General features: G+C 49.1%; 1 protein-coding gene across 1 annotated transcript in view; it reads left to right on the forward strand.

Moving 5' to 3' along the window:
• Nucleotides 1-2,704: 2,704 nt before the first annotated feature.
• CNTFR (ciliary neurotrophic factor receptor) overlaps nt 2,705-24,118 on the forward strand; it is a 139,739-nt gene continuing 118,325 nt past the window's right edge. The window contains exons 1-2 of the mRNA XM_066339577.1: nt 2,705-2,741; nt 4,754-4,839. Of these exons, the coding sequence (XP_066195674.1) occupies nt 2,705-2,741; nt 4,754-4,839 (123 nt within the window). The remainder of the gene's footprint in view (nt 2,742-4,753; nt 4,840-24,118) is intronic.

Consider the following 24,118-nt stretch of genomic DNA (forward strand, 5'->3'; position numbering starts at 1 on the left):
GCTGTCTGTGCATCCTGACTCAGGATCAAGCTGTCACAGCCCAGTTCCCTGCCTTGTGTTGCTTCCCCTGGGAGCTGTCAGGAGGCTGCTGGAGCCATGCGGTAACACGGGTCTCAGGGAGGCAAGCAAGGTCAGATGTCTGCTCAGAAATGAGATTGGCAATGATGCCACCAATGCTGACAAATGGCCTGTCATTAATCTCTGAGTCATGGCAGCAGACAGGGCAGCAGTGGAAGAAACCCATGAGGTCACTGGCAGCATCTCTCCCTTGGGACCTGCACACAAGTTCCACCCTAAACCTTTCTGTGTAGGGTGGCCTCAACCCCCGGGATCAGGGGGGTTCTTTTCCTACACACCTGCCCTGAATTTTTGTGTTTGTGTGCAAATGCCTGACACAGCTCCAGACGAGCTGCAGTCAAGCCCCTAAGCACCTGGGAACTGGCACAATCATACAGTCCCTGTGGGAACTGAATTTTGTCTTGTGGCATAACTCTGGCTCAGCACTGGTGCAAGCAGGATGAAGGTTCAAACAAAGCTTATGTTATCTGTGTGTTGCAATACTGTTGTGAGACACGAAGTGCTGTGTTGCAGGGAGCTGGGGAAGACCAGGCTGGGATGCTCAGACTCTGGCTGTGCTTCCTCATGCTGGGGCATTGCTGGGTCTGGGTCTGCAGGCTGCTCAGCCCTCTTGCAGAGCGGCCTTTCCTCCTCTCCTGCTCTTTGAGTCTCTTCTCATGCTTTTTATAGAAAGGAGTCTTTCCTCAGTTGCAAAATACTCCTTGGAGGTTACAGCCAAACAGACAGGACTTTCTGTGGTAGTGGATGCTGGTGGAGATGCTGCACTCCCTTTGCAGTCACACTGGTGAGCTGCACAGGACTGAGCTGCCTTTTAGAGCAGCTGTTGGTGCTACAAGTACAACTTTGTATATGTGCAGGGAAGAGGTGGCTTTCTCCTCTGGATTACTTGGGAGTTGTTTCAGTCCCTTTTAGGACATAAGGAGACATGGTTATTCCACCTCGACTCACTCCAGATGCTTGAACCTCTCAGCTTGCATTGGGGAGTGGATGGGCAGCAGCAGGCAGAGGCCGCGATGTGGGATTGGGATTTCTGTGCCTGGAAGGGCAGAGGAGAGGGGTGCACTGATGGGGATGAGGAGGTGGTGATTTTGGAGAGTGAAGGCTGCCACCACCTCAGGCAGCTGCAGCAGTGGTGCAGCCTGAGGTGTGCCTCTAGGACCTTCTCCCTCTGCCTCTGCTGTGCTACGATTTAATTTTTCTCTTTTCTTCCATCCCCTCTTAACTGGAAGAAGTCCTAAATAAAGTTGCTGTCACTTTTATTTATGGGCACGAAGGAAGACACGGACAAAAAGCCTGTGTGATCCTGACAGCTACAAAGCATCTGGCTGTTTTTCCTCACTTGCCTCAGTGAGGCAATCTATCTGGGCACAGGCAAGCACCCTCCCTGGGTACATGGGACTTCTACATGTTCCTGCCCAGGGCATGAAGATGGGTGGGAGGGATCTCTGCATCCTGGGTCCTGGCTCTCAGCTGTTGCAAAGCCTGGCTTGTCTGGCAACACCTGTCCTAAAATCCTGGACCCCTGAAAATACAGATGCATGAACACGCCTGCCTTAAGAATCCATCACAGGCTTCTTGTCTCCATCTTGATTGGTTCCAGTGAGGTCAACTTTTTTTAATAACTCCTGGACTTCAGCAGGGAAAACTATTTCCTTCAGGAAATAATATAATTAAGGCTGCCTGACACTTCTGATTATAAGCCCCTGTCTTCAGTTGCTTGAAACTATGCCAGCCTTTAACCATTTGGACTGAAACTTCACGTCTCTGCCTCCGGCTGAATTTTTTTGGAAAATTTTAGCAAAGAGAGTTTTAAGCTGCTCTCAGAACAGAGTTGGGGGGAAAAAAGGCATTCATGTATCCATAGCTAAAAATAAATTTAAAAAAACAAAAAGCAGAAAAATTCTTGCAGTTGTGCTGAAGAAGTCCCAGTATTTTTGTGCTGTGAGACTGGACCTGATAGTTTTGGGGAAGGTTTTGAGGCAGGCATCAGGGTTCTGCTTGTTGCTGATGCCACAAAAATCCACCTTCCCTGGGCCAAGCCGCGACACTCTGAATTGCGCACTGTGTTCGTGTGTTACCCACAGCATGCGTGGGGAGCTTCCTGCAGCAGGAACTGCTCTGCCTGGAGCACACAGGACTGCAAAACCTGTGCCCCCCAGCTCGTGTGGGGATGCTTCACTGCTGGGAAATATTGGGCCCCTTCTGTCGATGCAAGTAAAATTCATGGATCCCTGATCACCGTAGTCCCAGCTTGTGGAGAAAGATTTATGGCAAATGCTGTGTGTTTGGATTTTTTTTTCTGTTGTTGTTGTTGTGTGGTGGTGGTTTTTGTTGTTGTTGTTGTTGTGGTTTTGTTTTTTTTTTTTTTTAATTTAGCACATGGTTCCGTTTTCCATTATCCTTTGCTGTGCCATGCAGGTGCATCATGTGGGACATGCAACAAGCCATGAGTGCTGGGCTTCCTCCAGCATTTTGCAAGGACATGTTTAAAAAGTTAGTGCTTTTGCAAGCAGATTTCTTGTAAGTCAGCTTGTTGCTACAGAAATGGACAAAGCAGGAGTATTGCCGTAGGGCAGCCCAGACAGGCCCTATAAAACAGGTGTCACCTTAATGAAGTGCCCTGACCATGGCATTGCTGAGACTTCAAGTCCTGGTGATGCAGGGTGAGCTCAGCAGTGATGCAAGCCCTCCTGCAGGGACCTGACCCAGGACTTGTCCTTGCTTTGTGGCTGATGACACTTGTTCCTTATGTGAGCCCACCTGAGCTGTAATCAAGGCTGTTCTTGATTATGGGGAAGCACACCTCACAGATTTTCCCTCCGGCTCAGCAGTAACTTATTCCCCAAATCAGGTCCTTCACCTGTTGACCTGTTTTGACATGCTGAGTTTCTCCAAAACTCAGTTTGACCTCAATCTAAAAAAAACCCTAAAAAGCAAATCATGCTTTGACTTCCATGTGGAAAGCTGGGCTGGTGGACCTGTGGCAGGGCTGGCTCATCTGGCTCAGCATGGGGCACAAAGGTGGCAGGGAATGTCAGTCCCTTCTACAGGTTTCAGAGATGTCACTCAGAAAAGGCACTGGGATTTTGCACTTTTTACCCATAATAAAGCACTCTGTCCCAGAGGGTACTCAGTGCTAAGCCTAGTCTCTCTTCTCAGGTCCCTGCCAAGCTGGAATTACAGCCCAGGAGGGTCTCTGGCAGGTAATGATAAATGAGCCTCATCTCTTGCTGTAGCCTTTCCCTTTCGCTTCATCTGGGGGTAGGGAAAACACCCAACACCCACAGCCAAAAACGTTTCCAAAAAGAGCCAAAGAATTACATTGGCATTGTAAAGTGAGAGGAGGCTTGGTGGGGAGCAGCCCTTTCCCCTACTTGCCAGTCACTCCTCAGCTCTGGGGTGCCTGGCAGAGCAACTTTTGAGTGATGGGGCATAGTGGGTGCTGAGCTTGGGGCATCTGGAGTTAAATTTCTTGGTGGCTGACACCTGACAAGTGTGATAAATTGCGGCTCACTGTGGCTGCCGGCATGACAAACAGTCTGCTTCCATCCTTGTAAACTCTGGGAAAAATTTGTAATTATTTCCAAGCACTTTGCAAATGAGGGTTTTGCCATCGGCGCCCAGTGTAGTTTCAGAGGGTGGTAATTTATTTATTTAGGTTTTGTAGGCAGGCAGGGGGTAGATAAGGGGCTGTAGTTTGGGTTTCTGCAGCATCCTCCCATTGGCTTGTCCAGGCTTTGCATGAGGTCCTGGCAGGAACTCTGGCAAAGCTCATCAGCTGAGGGTTGGGTGCTAATTAAAGCCTGTGGTGTTCCAGGGTTGGAGTCACTGTCACCCTTGGGAAAGAATCTCTGCAGGAGAGCGAGTCCCAGACTTTCCTCTTGCCAGTGAGTTTTGGCTCCTATTTTTCATTTTTAATAATGCAGAGCCATAAGAATTTTTTTTCTCTTCAAAGCATTTAAAAAGAAGTGGGGAGAGTAACACCAGCTCAGCCACAAGAGCTGGATAATGAGCACAGATCTCGACTGATAATTTGTTTGTCTAACACATAAAACGTATTTCCTGCTGTAAGGGAGGGCACCACTAGCTACACTAATGCCTCTGACTCCATCTCACTAGGCAGTGTGTCAGACGTAGCACAGAAAGTCCTCCTCCTGTTTCCAGCCCTTGGTGTCTGTGCTGCAAAGCTGTACAGGCATTCTCCTGGGTTCAGTTGGACTGGCCTCTCTCTGCACCATTTAATACATGTGTGAGGCTTTTCAGGATAAGGGTTCAGGCAGCACAAGACCTCATGGGTGAATGCCTTGGTGCTGGGCTGACAGTGTGGTGCTGTTCTGCTGTTCTGTCTGGGGAGCATTGTTGTCTGTCTTTAAAGAAGATCAGAGATGCCCCAAGCTGCAGGGGTCTTTTTTCCCCTCTCCCATTTCATGTTTCTGAATCGAAATAATTAAGCAAATACTTGCTTTAGGGCTGGACTGTGACGTGCTTGTGGAAGGGCTCTTATTCTAATGAGGTTCATGTTTGCACCAGTTACCCCCAGCTGTCAGGGCTGAGAAACAAATACCCCACGACCACCTTGGTTGGTTGCTAAACCTGAAGCAATGGCAGAGCTTCACCTGGTAACCTGACATGTTCTCTCCTCTGGTTTTTTGAAGAAAATCGCAGATCTGAGCAGCGAGGGTTGGACAAGCAGCCAGAAGAATCCCCCCAGACGTTTATGAGAAATTGGGGACGTCCCAAGGACTCTGGACTGGTGGAGAGGTAAGAGGTGGGTTAAAAACCTTGCTCACCCAGCTTGTCCTGAGGTGGTGTGCTTTGTCGGAGTGTGGGACACGTGTCTTCTGGTGAGGATGGTGGTGTTTAATAGTGTGACAAAACACTGTTCCTGACTCTGGCATGTGAGCAGCCTTTTAGCTGCTGTGCAAACAGGGCAGATGCTGAGAGTGGTTATTTAGGATGTGGAGGGTCAAGTATGGATGAACAGCCTGGAAAATGCCCATGTTATGGTCTGCCTATGGACAGCTTCTCCATAAAGAGCTCTATCACTTGAAAGCCGTTTGGGCAGCTCAGAGGTACATAGTCCAACCACAGTCACAGAGGTCCTGTGTTGTGGCTGAACCACTCTGGAGCAGGTAAGTGTCATCCAGCCCAGCTTTGTGGTGGAAGATGAGGTACCACCTCTTGCAGACAAGCATAACTTGGAACTCTCATGTCTGCTGGGTGTATTTTTTCACTTTTCTGCTCTGGCAGGCTGCAGCATCAGGGATGAGATACATGAACTTTTCTTGAAAAGGAATGCATCCCTTAGGAGACCACCACCAGCCATGGCAAGAGTGGTTGCCCCATGTCTGAGGTCTGTTTCATGTGTGCTCAGTATGGGGCTGTGGTAACACAGTGCTGTTTGAGGAGGGGGTTGGGATCATGTTCTTTGAGCCATGGTGGAGCAGAGAAGAAGGCTGGAGATGGAGCTGCCCCATCTGGGGATGCAGACCCAGCAGAGCCATGCTGGGGAAGCCTGGTGATTGCTGGTGCTGTGCCTGAGAAAGGAAAATTATGAATAAAAATTTAACGAGTCTCTAAATGCCAGACAAGGACGTCTTAAGTGGGAATTGTCACTGTTTGACTAATGCAGTCTCTTACTTAGCTAAAACTGCATGGCTTTAATTATGTTGATCCTAGAAAGCAATAGCCTATACCAAAAAGGAGAAACTGTTGACCAAAATAGCACGAATGATGAATTTTCCCTGTGCAGCTTCCCTCTACCCCTGCCTCATGCACTCCAGAGTTGTTTTGCAGCCCCTTTAACCCTGGATAAGCAGAGTCCTTCATCCCTTGAGCTACAAGCAAGGATAGAAATGCTCCCTGTGTGCACACTTGATTGTTTGCCCTGGAGTTACAAGTTCAAGGTTAAGGAACCTGGGGGTGGGCAACACCTGATGGAGCCACAGTGGAGAGTGGGCTGGGGCCTGGGCATGCAGAGATGTTCTACAGCATTAAAACTCTGCCCTCAGCATTGCTCCTTGGTGGCATCCCTGGAGTGGCATGGAACAAGGACTCCTTCCCTCCCCATCCTCAAGGTAGATCAGCCCACCCACGGGACTCCTTGCAGCTCTGCAAATAGAGCAGCTCGATCAGGGTATGTCGCTAATAAGACCAATTACTGTTACATGCTGGCTACAAGGTACACTGGCAGTAATGGGATCCTGGGGGGATGAAATGAAAGCGATATAATATGGTGAGATAAATTAGTGTTGTAAAATTAGCCATGGGTCTAGTCAGGAATCTGACAAATGTGTCGCAGCTTTGGTATAAGCTCTGAGCACTGCTGAATTGGATTTAGTGGCACAGAGCAGACCAGATGGGAGCAAGGGAAAAAGGAGTTTGAGGGGTCTCCATATACATGTGCTACCAGTTAATGCTGCTTGTTTCTTTGGATTTGTGGAATGATACGTCCCCTGATGCCTGCTTGTGTCTGGCAATGAAGGAATAAGAGCTCAGTCCCGATGATGTGATGATGTGCTGCTAAAGGAGCTTGAGCCTGGCAGAGGGATGGGAAAGTGGGTTGGAGAAACATCAGCAGGCTAGTACTCCTGCCAGCGTTGGTGCGTCAGCTGCCCATCCCTGCCCTACATCACTGGCTTTCTTTCCTGGGTTTGCTCCCAAAGGATTTGGTGGGATGTGTGGCAGGCATTTGTATAAGTTTTAGCTGTGTAGGAAGGGTAGAAAGCTGGTTTCTGCTTCCTGTGTTGCAGGCTGACCTGTTTTCCTACACCTGGATGGGCTCTGGGGCAGAAGAATATCTGGAGCTGGGCATCCCACAGCCCAGGGATGTCTTCCTGTTGACCAAGAGTGTACAGCCAAGTCTTTCCCATCCAGATGCACACTTTATTCTTCACCCTCTGAGGCAAAGGGTGGAAGCCAGGAAATGGAGTTCTGTGCCTTGTGGAGGCTAGGAAATGGATGTGGTCAGTTCCAATGATCCACTTCCTGGTGGCTCATTAGGACAGGCTCCACCGCAGGGATATGAGCATTCCTGCCCATGAGAGGATGAGAGCCTCTCATGGATTTGTAAATGCGGGATAATTGCATGTTTAATGGCTGACACATTACACAGGATCTATGGAGAGGCAGACATGATTTAGGTCTGGTTTGATAAGGCATGTTATATGACTCACTATAATAAAAAAGGGAAAGAGAAATTCTGAATATGCTTTGTAATGCCCTGCAGAGGAGTGGCAAAGTGGTCTGTGAGGCCTCTGCCAAATCTTGCTATGATGGTGTAAGAGGAATGGTGAGCACATGGCAGACCTATCTGTGGGAGGGAACCAACTTATCACATCCCTGGGGATGAGTTTGTACAGGTCAGGCTACTGCCGTTCTGCAGCAGCACCAGCTTGAGAAGCAAATCCTAGGGGATTGTCTCAGCATTGCCTGGAGAATCCCCAGAGAGCTGAGCCAGTTTGTGTGCTGACCCCACGCAGACAGAGGCCTAAGGAGACAAGCTGCACTTTCTGGGAGGTCAGCCCGGCCACTGTCACCGGTCCCTGTTGCTGCCCTCCTGCTGCAAATAGGGCGCAAAGTGCAGTGGTGACACACGGGGGTATACCAGACCCCAGCCAGCCCCAGGGCTGGGTTGTCCTGGTAAAACCAGTGGGGTGAAGAACTGCATAATCAAGTGACAGCAGCAGGACATTGAGCCAGTGGTTGGAGTGCCAGTAGCAGCATAAACAGAAATACAACTTCTCAGCTTATTGTGCAGCTATGATATATCTCGTTTATATTGACTTTCTTAAACCTCTAAAATACATTGTAGATTGATCTACAAATCTGCAAAAAGCAACTTTTCTTTTTTTTTTTTAAAGCCTAAAGCAATTTTATGCCTGTTCCTTGTAGTTGGCTCTGAGCAGACACATGTTCTGTTGTCCTATTTGAGGCTGGCGTGCTGCCACAGTGGTAGGAAGTTTAGCAATACTTGAGCTGGATCGATTCAAGCCCATTATCTGTGCTGCTCGGGACTTGGTGGTGAAGGGGAAGAAAATATTCTCCCCAAACACATCAAACCCCTGTGATAAGGACACACAGTTAAGCTCTATTTATAGAGGGACAGATGCCTTGCCAAAGCTCTGCTGCTGTCACTTGATTATGCAGTTTTTGAGTGCTTAGCAATGTTTGGATCTGAAGGTGGCTGAGGTGTGTGCCATCCAGGCATAGCCTCAAGCAGTACAGCTTCTAGGTGGTCTTTGTCCTTCTTCCAAGATGGGACCTGATGTTTAGATAGTAAGGATGAAGTGACTGAGAGGTCTTTTCTTGGAGCTGGTGACTAAGATAAAGTCAACAATCCCTCATCTTGTTCTTCCATCTGCACAGACCTACAGAGCCCTTGGAGTTCCAGAGCAGAACTGCCATGGATGTTACATCATAATGGTGGGGCTGTTAAGCTGAGGGTTCATGGCTGAAGCACAGGCATCTTCCATCTCTGGGGATACCTGGCTCTCAGCTGTGCCACCCTCCCAGCAAAGAGATTTTTCCTACTGTTCACCCTAAACCTCCCAAGCACCAAGGTGTAGCTGCTGACATGTTGTGTCCCATGAATTTTCCTTCTTTATCAAAAGTTATCAAGGATATTTGAATCAGGACCAGTCATGTAAGCTAGATATTCGAAATGGTTCCCCAGGCCAAGTTGTCTCAGGTCTTGCAGTGTATGTGCACACACATAATTAAACATGAGTGTTTGATTTTTGAGGGGCTAGTGGAAAAGGTGAGGTCAAATAGGTTAGCTAATCCAGATTCCCCTCCTGGTGCGAGAGAGTGCTGGTGCTCATTTGACAGAGTTGCGCTTCATTTCCTTCCATACGTTGCTCTGTCACAATAGCCATGATTTTGGGAATGGGAGAAGGGCATAGGCTTCATTCTGCTTAGCCTTGAGTGGTGTTGTTAAAGGTGTTGTGCTGGCTTTCTCTTGGTTCTGATCCTAGATGAAGGAGGGAAAAGCTTCTCCTAACATCCAGTGGGAAACTTTTGTTTCAAATATGTCCACTGTCACTTACCTTCTTGCTATGAGTTGCTGTAAAGAGCCTGGCTCAGTGTCCTAACAGCTTCCCTGGATATTTCAGTGACCCTGTCTGAATCTCCTTTCGTTAATTAACACTGGCACTTCCCATGGGGCTCCCAAGACTATGGGCAGTGTCTTGATGTAGTTCAAGTGCTGTGTGGCTGTGCCTCTGCTTCCACAGCCCAGCCTGCTGTTGATCCCTTTGCTGCTTGGGCAGGCAGCTGGCAGGACCATGCTGGCACAGAGTAGCTGTTCCTATACCCAAGCCCAGCACCAAACCACAGAAATGAGCTGGAGAATTTCACAGTAAGTGGGGTTTTTTTAGGTCTCAGAGAACTATGGCTCCAGGAGGGAAGTTGTCATATATGGGCAGGTCTGGGGACCAAGACCTGACTTCTTTCATTTATTTAACACATCATCTTGATCAGGTGCAGGATAGGTGCATGATGGATCCTGGCTGCTTGCCATTCCCAAGGCTAGGAGAAAGGAGATTTCTCTTCCACAGGGTGTCGGTAATGTGTTCGCCTGCAAGGCTCCTGCAGAGCCCTTGGAGCACCGTTTGGTTTTAGTCTGTCTCCAGGGGGCTGCTCATCTCTGCTTGTATATTCCTCTGATGAGTGGGCAAGAAAGGAAGCAAATACCTTTGTTACAAAACCTCATATGGGCTTTCAGTGGGTGATGACACTTCCCCAAGCTATCTGTCTAGTGAATGCACTTTCCCTCCTGCTTGTTTATATTCACAGGAGTGTTGCTTAGCTGCTCAGGTGCGCCATAGTTGTCAAGAAAGATGTCAGTTTCAGGAGAAGGCTTTAATGCAAGTTTTCCTGCTGTTCCATGTGATGGATGGTGGATGACACCCAGTGTGCCAAGAACCAGGGGAGAAGGAGTGGGGCACTCTGCTGGGTCTGGCGCAGGAGCCATGGTTCGTAGAGTGGCTGCAGCAGTGCTGGAGATGACATTTTACAGCTGGCCCAGGATGCTGATCTACAGTGCGACCAAGCTGATAATTCAGTCTATGAGAGGTCTGATGGAGGCAAGCTGTATATTCCAATTCAAAGAAATAACCATCAGCAAGAAGGGCTGAACTCCTCTAAAGCCTTTTCAGAGGGTGTAATGGATGCTGTGGGTCTCGTGGCTCCTGGAGGGCCTTGGTGGTGGATGCCTGATACTCTGCACGCTTAAGCAGGAATCCATGGGGCCACAAACATGAGATGCATTTGCCTGGGGTGGGACCTACTGCAGTGAATCCTGGCTCTGAGACATAGGGAACTGTTGTCAGCCTGGTGGAGGGCTTATGTGTGTAAAGTGGGCACCTGCGGCACTAGATGGAAGGGAAAAGTGCAGACCTACCTCCTTGTAGGTAGGTCCTCCTTAATGCCCAGGAAGAGTGCCTGGAGGTGAGTATCTACTGGAGGAGCTGTTTTGCTGTGATGCAGATGGGCAGGATCCCACATCTAGGTGGGAAGAGGAGCGAGTGGCTCAGCTGCACACACCTGGATCCCTTCCATGGCCATGGTACTCCCAGTGTTGTGTGCTCAGCACCAGTGAGGTTTTTCAAAGTGGAGGTAGACAGCAGCACTGATTGCACTCTTTAGCAATGCTTAATATATTATTTCCCCCTTTAAGATTACTCTTTTTAAGCTCTGGATAGCTCCAGGAAGCCTGGACTGAGGCCCATGTCTCCAGGGCAATTTACACCATTCACCAGTCCCTCAGCACTCATTATAGCCCCCAATGAGGACACCTCAGCGCTGCCCTTCAGTAAGATCACATATTACTGGCTCTTTTTTCTTCCTTTTGCCCCAAATCTTTGCACTTTACATCTAAAAGGAGGGGCATGCAGGTGGGGAGCAGCACAATTTATGGATCAAAGATTTATATGCTGCTGTGATGCTGTATTTTTTCCCCACAGTGACACTTTATTGCCACAAATTACCAAACAGGCAAGGTTATGCAAGTGACAGCAGGCAGAGCTGTAAAGGACAGGAACAAATGGCAGCAGGAAAAGTACCCAGAGGAGAGGGGGAGGTCTGGCAGAAATAAAAGAGGGAGGGACAAGCATCAGAAATTAGTCTGCCTTACAGTGGGATATATGGGTGAAACCTGGGAATCAGTATGCCATCTCTGGCACATGGGCATGACATGGGGATGGGAGAGCAGCTGGTGATCTCGGTTGGGATTCTGTAAACCCTTTGTTTTTAGCTTTCTTTTTTCTGCCCCCCTCTCCCTAAATTGCCAGGTCCTTCCCTTCTGCAGGCTGTTTCTATTTTGGGGGGGGGGGGTTGTTTTGTTGTTGTTTTTCTTTTTTTTTCCTGTAAAAATGGCAGGTGTTTAGTTGTTGAAGGGTTTTGGTTTTTTCCTCCTGTCTTCAGGATGGTGTCAACAGGGAGAAGCAGGGATTCCTGGGAGGTGGTGGCATTCAGAGAGTTATTAAGAGGTGTTTTGCTGTGCAAATGGTTGCTGTATTTTCTTACTTCATGGTTGTGGAGAGTGCAATATTCCAGTCTTGTCCTTTTTGAGAGACAGGATGGTCACTTATCTCCATCTGTATTAATACATTCAATATCCTTGATGGCGTGGGGGGGACAAGCACCAGCCCTTGGGCAGAGGAATGTCTGAGACATTCTTTGGCTTTAGTTGAGCGACTCTGTCTGCATCCACTCACCCAAGTTAGATCAGCTTAACTTCAAACAAATGTAAAAACTGTGAGGCTGGAGTTTGGCAGAGGTATTAAGGGTGCCTTTGAGCTGGGGATGCTACTCAAAGCTGCCAGGGAACTGTCACTCTATTATTCTTGCAACAAAACACTACCAGAGGAGCTGAGAGCCTCAAAGGCTCTGGAGCCACAGCCAAAATTGCATTTAACTTGCAGAAATGTGCTACAGCCGTGGGGCTCGCCACGTCAGCCCCAGTGAGAGTCAGCACTGACATGTGCCCCCCTTGCTGGCAGCACAGGGGGGATTCAGGGGCACCTTTGCACCACAATGGACCATTACACAGGGCAATTTGACTTGTCTGTTCCTGTGCTTGTAAAAGATAATTTCCCTTGAATCCCAATGCTATAAGCCAGGTATTTAATCTTGCTTGAAGGGAGCATGTCTGAAGCATGCAGGGCATCACAAACAATAGTAAGCAATCAATAGGCTAAATCCTGAGGTCTCTTACCCAGACTTTGCTGGAGTAAAGGTTGACAAAGTGCTGCGTAGTTACTCCAGACTTCAGCCCTGAGTTGAGGGTAGAAGTGATTGACTGATTTATTGATGATGCATTTCACTATGAATCTAGCCTGTCTGTTAGTCACAAATGCTCATTTAAGCATAAATCGTGGTCTGCCATGAGCAGATAGCTTCTCCTGCAGCAGAGCTGAGCAGAAAGATTTTAGATGAATGGCTTATTTGGTGAAAAATAGTTTTGGATCAACGCAAATAGCTTGTGTTTCTGTGTTGTGCTTGGCAAATAGCCTCACAGAAGAAAGTGAAAACCCATTTGCGAAAAAGATGAAGAGCTGGATTCTGACATGATGTTTAGATCTCCTTTCCAACTGGTTTTAGGTTTTCTTCCCAAATCAAAAGGCCAGACAAGTTTCAGAAGATTCCTCTGAAACACTTTTTCCTTGCCCTCTGAAACCCTTTTTCCTTATCCTCTGTTCCTGGCTTCTGCAGCAAAACCAGCAACACACAGCACTTCTAAAACCTGATGCTGACTCTCTGTGAACCCACACCTCATTTATTTTTAGTTGGCGCAGCAGCATGAGGGCTCAGGCTCTGGCAGGCATTCATTCAGGGCTGCTGAACTGTGGTCTGGGATGTGTAAGGATTTGCTGTCCTGATGGGGGACAGGGCTTATCCTGCCTTGATGGAACCTTGGAAGGTTTGGAAGTGGGATACAGCAGCCAAGAACACCTCAGCCCCAGTGCAAGGCTAGGCAAAGCTGCTCCTGCTGCAAAAGACTGTGCAAGCCCTTTGGAGTTGTCTATGGTGTCACCTTCCCTCCAAACTCTCAGCAGCTGGAATGTGGCTTGCTCCCATGTCCTCAAATTGCTGCCCTTATTTTGATTCCTTAAGCTGAATAGTTTCTTACTATTCAGAAATAAAACCATTCTACTCTATCACCTCCATAGCTGTTTTTCTTCCTCATAATGTTGTTTTTTCTTTGTTTTGAGCCTGGCTGCTGCTGGTTACATTGCTGTGGCTCCCAGGGCCTGTGCTTACTGTGGCAGCACATGGGCACATCCGCGGTGGATGCTGTAGGAAACCTCTCAGACAGATTTGTGCATGTGTATATGCCTCTCTCAGTATTTCCTGTTAATTAATGTACACTGGAGTCTGTCGTCTGTAACAGCACTCACTGGCGGGTGATAAATTGTTTGTATGACAAGATGGCAGTGAAAGTCAGGCGAGCTGCGGCTGTCGGCGCTGGGTTTGGAAGCCAGGGGTGAACGTCAGTCAATAACGGGATGGGAAGAGGGATGGTGAAAAGCCCAGCAGCTGATTGCAAGATCCCTGAGGAATCCTGCCTGCTCATGCTGGAGGAACCCGTTCCGTGGGCTCCAGCAAAAGGGCAACAGTGCTGCACCAGACCCATGATTAACTGGCACACCCCAGCCCCTTGATGCATTTTGGTGTGAGGGAGAAGGAGGAAGGATCCTACACCATCCCTACTCCACAGGGACGGATGCTGGCTAGAGCTTGTAAGGATTCACTTGGAGGAACCTCTCCTGACCCACATTGTGTTTTGCTGCCTCTCATACCACAGAAAAGGCACTGTGCTGGGCCCTGGGATCTGTTTTCCTGCAGTGCTATGGCTTCCGGCAAACCCTGCTTGGTAGCTAGAGTGCCCTGCAATGCTGCCAGCACCAGAAATCCCTGACATGCTTACCTGCTGATGCCAGCATGCTAACTGTGGCACAAGGCTTGGCTAGACATCTCTGTGTGGGGCCCCTTCTTTTGGTGACTTTGATGGGCAGCCTTCATGGCAGCAACTGTATCAACACCACCAATAACTAGGTTTAAATCACCAACTGCGGTGGTTGAGGTGCTGTGCTGCAGAGCTTACAAGGCTTCATGGATGTACTGGAGTATGGGGCTGGATGTGATGGATCTGGGCTGCTGGTGTTCACAGTGTTCTCAGCCTGATCAGTTGTGGTTCTGAGCCCAAACTAAGCCCACACCGTGAGCCTTGCATAGGAGACTCGTCCTAGGGAAACAGTGCTGGCAGCAGAGTCCAGCCTCCTGGGAAGCAGACGTGGACTGACATTTCTTCTTGCTGCATTCCCAGTGGGACTGGTTGCTGCTGCAGCCCTCTGCGTGCTGTGCGCTGTAAATTCATCTCCATTCTGGCTGGCATGCTGAAGCTGGGGTTTAATCACCCATTGTGCTCCTTAGGACTCCAGTGGCCAGAGCAGGGATCCCACTCAGAAGGACAGTGTGGGATCCCTGCTGCCCTGGGACCTGTTGTGCTTCCCACGGTGCAGGTCTACATTAACTGGGAAACAGAATTATCTGCTTCCCCAAGTGGGGAAAATAATAATAATAAAAAAGTGCCTTCCACTAGGTCATGAGCCATTACCTCGAGGGGCCCTTCATCAGCTGATGAATTCTACTTAATAAAATAAATACTGAGAGAAAATGTAATTGGATTTCATTTATTACCCAGTTCCGCCTAGCAGCCCCAGATTATACAAAAGCAATTAGAGAAAGCTCTCCATTAATAGCTATCTTCAAGCCGCCCAATGGGTTCATTCCATCAAACCTTCTGGCTTGTGTAATTTCCTTTCTTGGAGCTCACTCCTGGCTGGGGGAGGATGTGGGGTTTGCAGCACCATTGCCAGCAGCCTGTAAACAAAAGCAGCCCTGTCTCTAACATTTGCACAGGCATCGTCTTCCCAAGCATGTGGCTCAGCCAAAGGGTATCCTGGTTTAGGGCAAGAAGCCAGAGCACCTGGGCAGTTTGGCTGCAGACTAGGACTTGGTTGTGCCTTCCCTGGGATGAGAGCATCCTTCCTCTGCTTGGCATTGTCACATGGGGAAATCTGTGCTGCTTGGCAGTGGGTGGGTGTGCAGAGTCCCTCGGGGGTAATTGGGCTGTCCACCTGAGGGCCTGGCTGGTTCTCTGATGCTAATTTTTCCTGTAATGCCAGCAGGTTGCATCTCAGCTTCTGTCTCTGGCGCCTTGCAGGGACACACAGTACTTCCGCTTCCTTGGCTTTTTGGTAGGAGCAGAAGAAAGGCCTGGTCAGGTTTGCTAAGGCTGGGTGGAGGAGGATGACTCATACCATTTCCCGGAAAGTCTTATGGCAACACAGGGAAGCATGTTTGAGGACACTCACAGGGCGCAGACCGATGTCTGGCACCTGTTGTCATTGAGGACAATGGCAGGTTAATCTGCAGCAGAGGCTTAATCTCATATCTTTTTTCATAATCCCTGTTTACAAGGGTGGATAAGGAAAGACAATTACAGTGAAGAAGGTAGCTGGGGGGAGAGATGCTGAATGATCCTAGAGGATGGTTAGCGAGGAGTGGTCCGTAGTGGAAGTAGAAGGGGATGTGCACATCCCTTGTGTGTGTAACATGTGTATGTACAGCCATGAGAGGGTGCAGCCGTCTCCCTCACTCTTCCAGACTTTGAAGCCCTGGAGGAGAACTGTCTGGCGATGCTGCCTGCTTTTGGGCCAGTCTCATTTATGAAGGGACCACACTTTTGTTCCACCACAGCAAACGCAGGGCTGGAGGGAGAAAAGGATTTTAAAGGTTGGTCCCCTTGCAGTGTGAGGAGGAGGGAGGGCTTTAGGGGCCAAAAAGGTTCTTAGCTTCTGCCTGAGGATGACATTGTCTTCTCATCCCAGTTGTCACTCTGGGCAGAAGGCAGCACCCTTTTTCAGCTCAGACAACTAGATCTGTCCCAGCTGATGCTTTGGTGGAGCCAGAGTGGCTCATCAGGGATGTATCAGCACCCCTCATGCTTGGGAACCTGGACTTGGCTTGGGAATCTTTGATCACCCCTGCTGTAAATACACTCTCTCCTGCACTGCCTCTTGCTGCCCCCTTTCCTGGCTCGCTTTTCATCCCCTCCCTTTCAGGCCATAACATCCCTGGCACAGGGTTTGGGGTGAGAGTAACAGCATAGCTAGGAAGGAGCTGATGTTTAGTTTCAGACAAGAAACAACATAAGGCGTAAAGCAACTGCAAAGGTGAAGGCAGATGGAGAGGGCCAGCAAGGCTGTGTGGCTCTTCATCTTCATTACAAGGCTGATGTCTGTGGTCTTGCTTCCGTGCTGCTTGCCAGCAAGGGAGGGGTGGCTAGCAAGCAGAGATGTGCAGGGAGAGCTTTGCTTCCAAGAGGCAAGACTGGTTCTACTCAATGGTGAGCAAATGGGAAGGGGAGTTACTGGGGAAAGCAAGCATGGGAGTAGGGGAGTGCACAAAGGTGATGTGATGGAAGACCCAAAAGGGACAAAGAGGGATGCTCTCCTTGATGGGAGATGGCAAATGCCTTGTAAATGCAAGCTGCCTGCTCACCCTGGATGCTCACTCTGGAGAAAGGAGAAGTGGAGCCTTTGAGAGCATAGGAGGGGAGTGGTTGATGCTGATATAATTATGGAGGCAGGGGATTAATCTTGGCTGGTGAGATGGAAAGTGGTATGGGGGCACCTTGCTCAGAGAGGGAAGAATTAGAGCATGAGATGGTGAAACTTTGGGCCTGAGAAAGAGAGCTGAGGTATGGAAGAAGGTGGAGACCTTTGTAGCATGGAATGAAGGATGTGCAAAGGTCAGACACTGACTCTTGGGCTGCCACTGATGTTCCCTCCTTCCCAGAGCAACAGCTTGTCTTTGGCCTGAGGGTTAACCTTGGGCTCAGTTCTGAGATGACAAAGAAAACTCCAAAAGAAGTAAGTCCAGCTTCCAAAGAGTGAGGACCTGAAAACTGCTTTTTTCCATGCCACCCAACAGCAGTGACCACACGAAACCTTCCTTTTTTGCCTCCTTTTTTTTTTTTTTACAGGGGTCTTTTATTTATACCCCCTTAACATCCCTGCTGTTAAAGCAGCCTTATTAGGATGCTGCCCTTCACCAAGGAACTCTGCTATCGAAAAAGAGCATTAAAGATTCAACAAATAGCTGAGAATTGGGATTGATCCTAACCTCCCATAAATGGGAGTACCTTCCCCCATTAATCAGCCTTGGTTTTCACTTACAGGATGATGGCCTCAGTGCTACACTTCTTCAGGACTAAAAGCACGTTAAATATTTATCACAGCTGAGTATTCACTTCCCCCACGATTGCCAACTAAGATCCACTGCTTAAGCCTGCGTTGGCTTGACAGGTTGTGTAGTGAGGTGGCATACCATTAGGAAACCTCTTGTGCCAACGTGTTCTGCTCATTTGCTGTGCTAAGCACAAAGAGATGGTGGCATCTCTCATCTCAAAGCATGGTCAGCATGAGACTGTATTATAAAGTCTATCTGCTGGCATTTTGCACTATTAAATTAAACATACTAGGGATAAGATGCTTGGATCTGCTCTTTAGCGGAGGGCTGGATTGGCCGCACTCCTCCATGTCTCTTTTAACCTCAAAAATAGGATTATTGCATCCAAACTGCTCTGTAGGAGCAGCCCTGTCTGTGCTGAGGCTTTGCCCCATGCCAGAGTCTTCATTAGCAGTTCAGTGTGGTGCTGTTTACATTGCCGTGCCTGGAAGCATTTCCCAGTTTATGACCATGCACTCTCCTGTGCTGAAAGGATGCCGGCAGTACTCTTTGCCTTTCCTTAGGGTGCTGGGAGAGAATTTTTATTGCCTTTCGAGGCTTCAAATGATGACAGGGTGTTCAATGATCCAATTATTGGTCTATACATATGTAGATACATCCTTGCTAATTGTGCCAGGTGTGCCCGTAGTGTTTCAGAGAGCAGCTATTTTAGGAGCATCTCTGGAAGCTGCCTTTCCATTTTTCGCTCTGGTTGTGTGCTGGCATTTCTTAAAAGAGGGCGCTTGATTTTGAGAGTTGCTCATGAACCTCAGAGGTTGGAAAAAGGTTTGGCTGCTCCCTACCTGAGGTGCCCTGGAGTGCTGCTGAGACCCTGAGGCTCAGTGGGAGCAGTATATGTGCTCAGGAAAAGCTCCCTGCAATGTCGGGTGTAGTTTTACTTCTGCACGGGGCTCAGCACACTTGGCCAGTTCCAAAAGCTGAGACTGAGCTGTTGTTGCTGGATTAGTGCTTACTTTTTTTTCTTTTTTTCTCTTTTCTTTTTTTTCCAACATGTTGGTTTGGCATCATCATGATGCATCTCCCTGTCTTGGCACCCACCCCCCGCCGCCCCCACCTCCAGTTTGAGCTGCTGATGTGCGCAGCAGCCTTGTTGTAGCCGTTTACATATACGGGCGCACAATGTGTTTCATTATCCTAGTCTCAAACTTGTTTTGCTGCTGTCACGCACCAGAAAAGTTAAACACGTCTGATCAAAGGCATGTAAACACAGCTTCAAAACAAATGCCCTCGAGTCCTGCCAAAAGCACAGAGCTGTCTCCGAGCAAATCACGTCTAGTATTCCCCTGCCTGTGCCTCCTGCTTCTCCGAGCGGGTGTGTGATGCCGCCTGATCTCCGGGAGCCTTGTGGGCTGCTGTTTGCAGCAGGGAAGGGTTGCCCATTGGTTGAACAGACTGCAGAGAGGACTTGCACCAGCGGGGCATCTGGGAGGAGAGTGGAGTCTTAACCTCAGAAGCCGGGGGAAAAGCTTGCTGCATCCTTGCACATGAGAGGCAGTAAACCCCAGTAGTCTGCAGCTCTGGTGGATCGAGGGAGAGCCAAGCATGGTATGAATGGGCTGGAAATAGAGGTGCCAAGTGTGCTTTTTCCAGATCTACCCTTGTGCTCCAGCTAGTGTATTATCCTGATGCAGTAGCTGTAGGACCAGGAACGCTCAAAGCTACTGACGCCTGTGCTGCCAGGGCATCACTGGGCTTTGGGTTTGGCTTGGAGGAGAGTCAGCCAATTGTGTCATTTGTGGGATGAGAGGGGCCGGGCTAAGGATCTGGGAATGGTCCCAGACCAGGAGATGCTTTTGCTCTGCTGGGTTTCTAGCCCCTGAGGGACAAAGAAGGGTGAGGTGAGGTGAGACTTGTGCCCCTGGCTCAGGGACTCTGATGTCACTTGATTTCCCATGAGATTGATAAAAATAGGGAATTCTCTATAGTGGCAGACAAGTCAGATTTTCATCCTACTACAGCTTTACAGAGGGCTGGATATGCATCTAAATAGGAATGGAAATCTTTGGGCTTTTGCAGCCTCTGAGGGCAGGTGTTTTCAGAAAACACTGGCTCCTTTCAAATCTGCCAAAAATCTATTCACAGCTTGGCTACTAGCACGGCCAGCAAATAGTTTGGGAATTCATGAGCTTGTGAACTGACCCGGACTCTGCAAATGAGTTGCCCAAGGTCTTTGCCAAATGCCTTTGAATAATGGACATGTCAGAACCAGATGGGGTTGCAAATGGCAGGTTATTAGTGCCCGATGCCTGTGCCAAGCAGTGCTGCACGTGTGTGCAAGCACACAGTATGGTGCAGGGCTCATCCCTGGAGCGAATGGAGTGGCTGGGTTGCTGCAGTTAAGATGATCCAATGTGTCTCCTTCTAACCACTTAATTGCGTTAACAGTGGAGATAAAATCTCCATCGTCCCCCACATTGCTGCTGGACAGTAGCAGGCAGGCAGGCTGCAAAACGCCCTGCAGGCAGTGGGGACATGGTCAAAGGTTAACGATGGTGTCAGCCTTCATAAATCACCCCTAATGAGACCTGGGAAAACGTTGGGTTGCAGCTCTGAGGCACGGCTTGGCTGCGTTGTCTTCCCTTTCCTTTGGGCTTTTTCTGCCATTTGGTTTCTAGGATTATCTGTCTGAAACCTTTGTGAGGGTGAAGGCACTGGAGGCTTTCCTGTGTGGAGAGGAGTCCTGGGCTCTTCTCCTGGCACAGGCTGGCTGATGTGCTGCAGAATAAATACATTTCCCCCCTTTTATTTTCCCTAAGGACAAATTCATGTGTCCCTAGGGTGCCAGAAATCTCGGGCTGGAGGGTATTGCCTATGTCCTCGTGTGGGGAGGAGCAACATGCTCAGCACTTGCTGATGCTGGGTTTGGGATGCCTCCAAGTAGGATCCAAATCATCATGTCTGGCTGGTCCGGTACTGCCTTTGGGCGTCATTCTGGTCAGACAAGGGCTGCAAGGACCTCTCTCAAGCTTTTCTCCCAGCCCTTCTCACCTGTATTGGAACCACATTATGGGGATGTCACAAAGTCCAAAAGCTTTATCTGGGAGAATCCACAAAATAAGTTGCGCGAGGTAGGAAGATGAAAAGAGGTTATTAATGTCCCCACCAAAGGCTGCCTCTGCGGCTGGCAGTGGTGGGCTGCTCCAGGCTGTGTGTGGTCCCTGCAAAAGTTGCCAGACACCGGCCAGGACATTGGGAGGAGGGAAGCAGGGTACACTGAATACTCCCTCCGATTTATTATTTATAAAGTACTGTCACAGCCCTGGAAATGTTGGGACTCTCAGAAAAGCTGTAGGAATGTACTAATTAAAGAACACAATGGGAATGTAAATTGGGAAAGCTCCCCAGGGGGAAGGAGTCCTGGGGGGAGCTAATTTGTGAGTCCCCACTCCTCCCCTGCAAACCGGCTGAGACACTGGAGCAATTAAGGAGGAATTTGAGTGTTAAATATAATCTGGAATAGTGTTTTCGGCTTTTTTTTTTTTTAATTTGTTTATTTTTCTCCTGGGTAACTGTGTTACCAATTCTGTAATTGCTACTTTAACCCTCTGTTCTGCTACAATAGGGGCTTTTTGTGGGATTTTTTGGGGGTGGTGGGGTTGGTCTTTGTTGTTGGAAATAAATTCAGGTGAGTCTGCCAGCACCAAGGTGGCATGTCACCTCCTTATGTGATGAAGGATATATGACCCCAGCGCAGGGCTAACAGCAGCCAGTCTAGTAAGACACAGTCCCTGACTTTGAAATCATAGAATCAAAGAATGGGTTTGGTTGGAAAGGATCTTAAAGATCATCTCCCTTCAACCCTGCCATAGGCAGGAACATCTTCCACAAGACCATGTTGCTCAGGGCCACATCCAGCTTGGCCTTGAACACTTCCAGAGATGGAACATCCAAAACTTCTTTGGGCAATCTATCCCAGGAATAAAGTACTGATTGTCAGAGTTGTCTCCTGAAATCCATCCTAAAAATATTACTTTTTTGGCTGGTCGTTTTCCTGCCTATTTCTCTTCTGTGTGGCTGGCTTACTCTTCTGTGCTGTTTTCACTTATCTTGCCCTGCTCAGGAAATACATGTATTTGGTGTCATTTGAGCTCTGTCCAGTAGTGTGGGCTCAGGGTCATGGCTGTAACTTATTTCTCCTTTCCTGTCAACTTCTTTTATATAGTCCAGGGTGAGAAGACAAATGGAGAGACTGTCACAGATGTGAGGTGAAGTAAATACATGCTGAGGCTATGGTGGTCAACAAACAGCAGCCATCAGCTCATGTGCTGCTTGGTGTTGGGTTCACAGGTCAGCTGTCTCCAGGTATGCAGTTGAGTAAAGGGCTTATGTTCTTGGGATTTGGGGTTTTTTTCTTTCCTTTAGCATGCACTTCAATGTGCTGTTTACTGCAGGGTCTTCAAAGCTTGTAAAAGAGCATTGAGAAGAAAAAACTGGTGTGGTTGTAGCTGGGGTTATTTGTGATGGCTTGGTTGTTGGATCATTTTAAGATCATGTTCTTTGGCAGGCAGCAACTGGTGTGTTGCAGGGTCCTCCTCCCTCTCTCAATTTTATCCTTCTGATTAGCTTGAATATTTATTACATTTTATCAATAGGCATTACTTGCCTGATATTCTCATCCATTGCTAGCTACTGCATGCAAGGGTTTGAGAGCTCTCAAAGCTGAGACATTGACATTGGAAAACATCATAGATGTAGATTCATGTGATAATGAGAACCCTCAGAGCAGTAGAATTTTGTCTGCTGGTGGGGGCTGACGTGCTCTGGATAAGCTAATGCTTGGTGTTAGAACAGCATCCCTAGTCCTAACCCTGAAAAGCCTGAATTCAGCCTTGCATGAAGGTTGCAGAGCATCCCACTTTCTCCCAGGGGTATTGGGAAGGGAAGCCCCCTCACACACACACAACCTGCTACAGCTGGTGATTTCTGCAGCCACCAGACCAGGCTCCATCCCCAGGGTCAAGCCACAATACCCCATGACCTCCTTGCTATGGCTGCTCCTAGACAGCCTTGTGGCTCTTCATATCCTCTGCCCACCTGGATCCAATAGCTGAGTGTGGTGAAAAGTCACTCCAAGCCCAGGAGCCTGGGGAGAGTCCCTCACTGGCTGAGGCCGACGAGCTTCTCCCTGGCCAGGGCAGGAGGGTCATCTGGTGGAGCTGCCTGTGGTCCACATCTCACACCATGGGCCACACTGGGCAGAAACGGGCCCTGGAGTTTCAGCGTTTTTCAGAAGATCTCTGCCAGTATCCAGAGCAATTGCAGCCATTTCCCTCTAAGTCTGCCCATATTTATTGCCATTTGTTCTGGTTTATTTTTCCAAAAATAAAAACTGGTTGAAGTATTACAAAAGCTGGGGAGAAAACAGGCTGAAGGAGCCTGAGGAAATAAAGATTTAGAGATTGTGCTGCCCCCCCTCCCTTCTCACCCCCATCTCTGAAAAAACACGGAAATGTGGAATTTAAAACCCTTCCACATTTTTTTTACTGTAGGGCCTACAGACTCCATCTGTTACCCACAGTAGGTAGTGTGGTGAGGCAAAACAGCAGAAAAATAGTATTTTCCCTGTTTGAAGGTGGGAAGGTTAGGGCTGTGAACCTGTGGTGGAGCCAGGAGCATAGCCCATACCTCTCTGATCACTGGCTGTCCATTTGTCTTTCTCTACTGCCTGTAGCACCAATGATGGTCTTTTAGAGACCATGCTGGGACCTGCTGACATGCAGGATTATGTTCAGGTTCCAAAAAGACATTTTCCAGTGTGACCTCTGACCAGCCTGTGCTGAGGTATCCAGTTCTCCCCAGAGCTGGTGCTGATCACTCTGCCTTCCTCCCTCTATCACCATCTGAAGTTAGTTTCCTCTGAAAGACGGGGGTCAGGAACACTTGGGTGCTGACGGATCAGTATGTGCTTTCCTGGATCGGGGCCTTGCATTCCTCCTGCCTGTCCAGCTGGATGCAGGATCACTTCAGGGCTAGCAGCACTGGGGAGATGCTGCAGTGGGGCATGAGACCCGAGCAGCGCAGCAAAACCTTTCGCCTGCAGCCACTGCTGCTGCTCTTCTGCTGGTAAAGGAACTCACCTCGATTGTGGGGATAAATTAAAATCAAGGGGCAACTGCTGTGTACTAGGCTGGGTCAGGCTGATGGTGGATACCGGTGCTCAGTCCTAAGCCTTGCCAGCTCATTTAACTTTCTGACCTGTGAGACAGCAGCTTCCCGCTGGGAAACAGCCCTCGGCTTTGCTTGTCCTGTCTTTGGGCAAGGGAAGAGGCTTCCTGCAAGCGGGCCGTGTGCGATCTCAGCCGGGGCACAAGGTAAGTCACCTTCTCTGCGGGGTTGTTTGCACAGCTGCGGGTGGCCGTGCCCGCTCCAAGAACTCCGCATTCTTCTCTGCGCCGAATATCCGGGACAGGCATCCATCCGCTCTCCGCGCACTTTCATTTCCGTCGGCGAGCTTGGGGAGCCTCACCCGAGCATCCGAGCGCTGGCCCTCCATCATCCTGCTGATGTTCCTGCCTGGCGATGGCACCACGGCGCAGCCAGCTCCGGGCTGCTCAGGAGCGCCGGAGGAGGGCTGTCTGTGGGAATGCCTCCTTGGAATGCACTCGCAGTTACTGCCGTCCCGCTTGGCGTGGCTCGCCGGCAGCCAGGCTGTCGGAGCAGGAGGCTCTTTGCCACCCCAGGGCGCTGACAGCCTCCCTGCGCAGAGCCTCCTCTGTCACCC

Source organism: Sylvia atricapilla, chromosome Z (assembly GCF_009819655.1).
Source record: "Sylvia atricapilla isolate bSylAtr1 chromosome Z, bSylAtr1.pri, whole genome shotgun sequence".
Lineage (NCBI taxonomy): Eukaryota > Metazoa > Chordata > Aves > Passeriformes > Sylviidae > Sylvia > Sylvia atricapilla.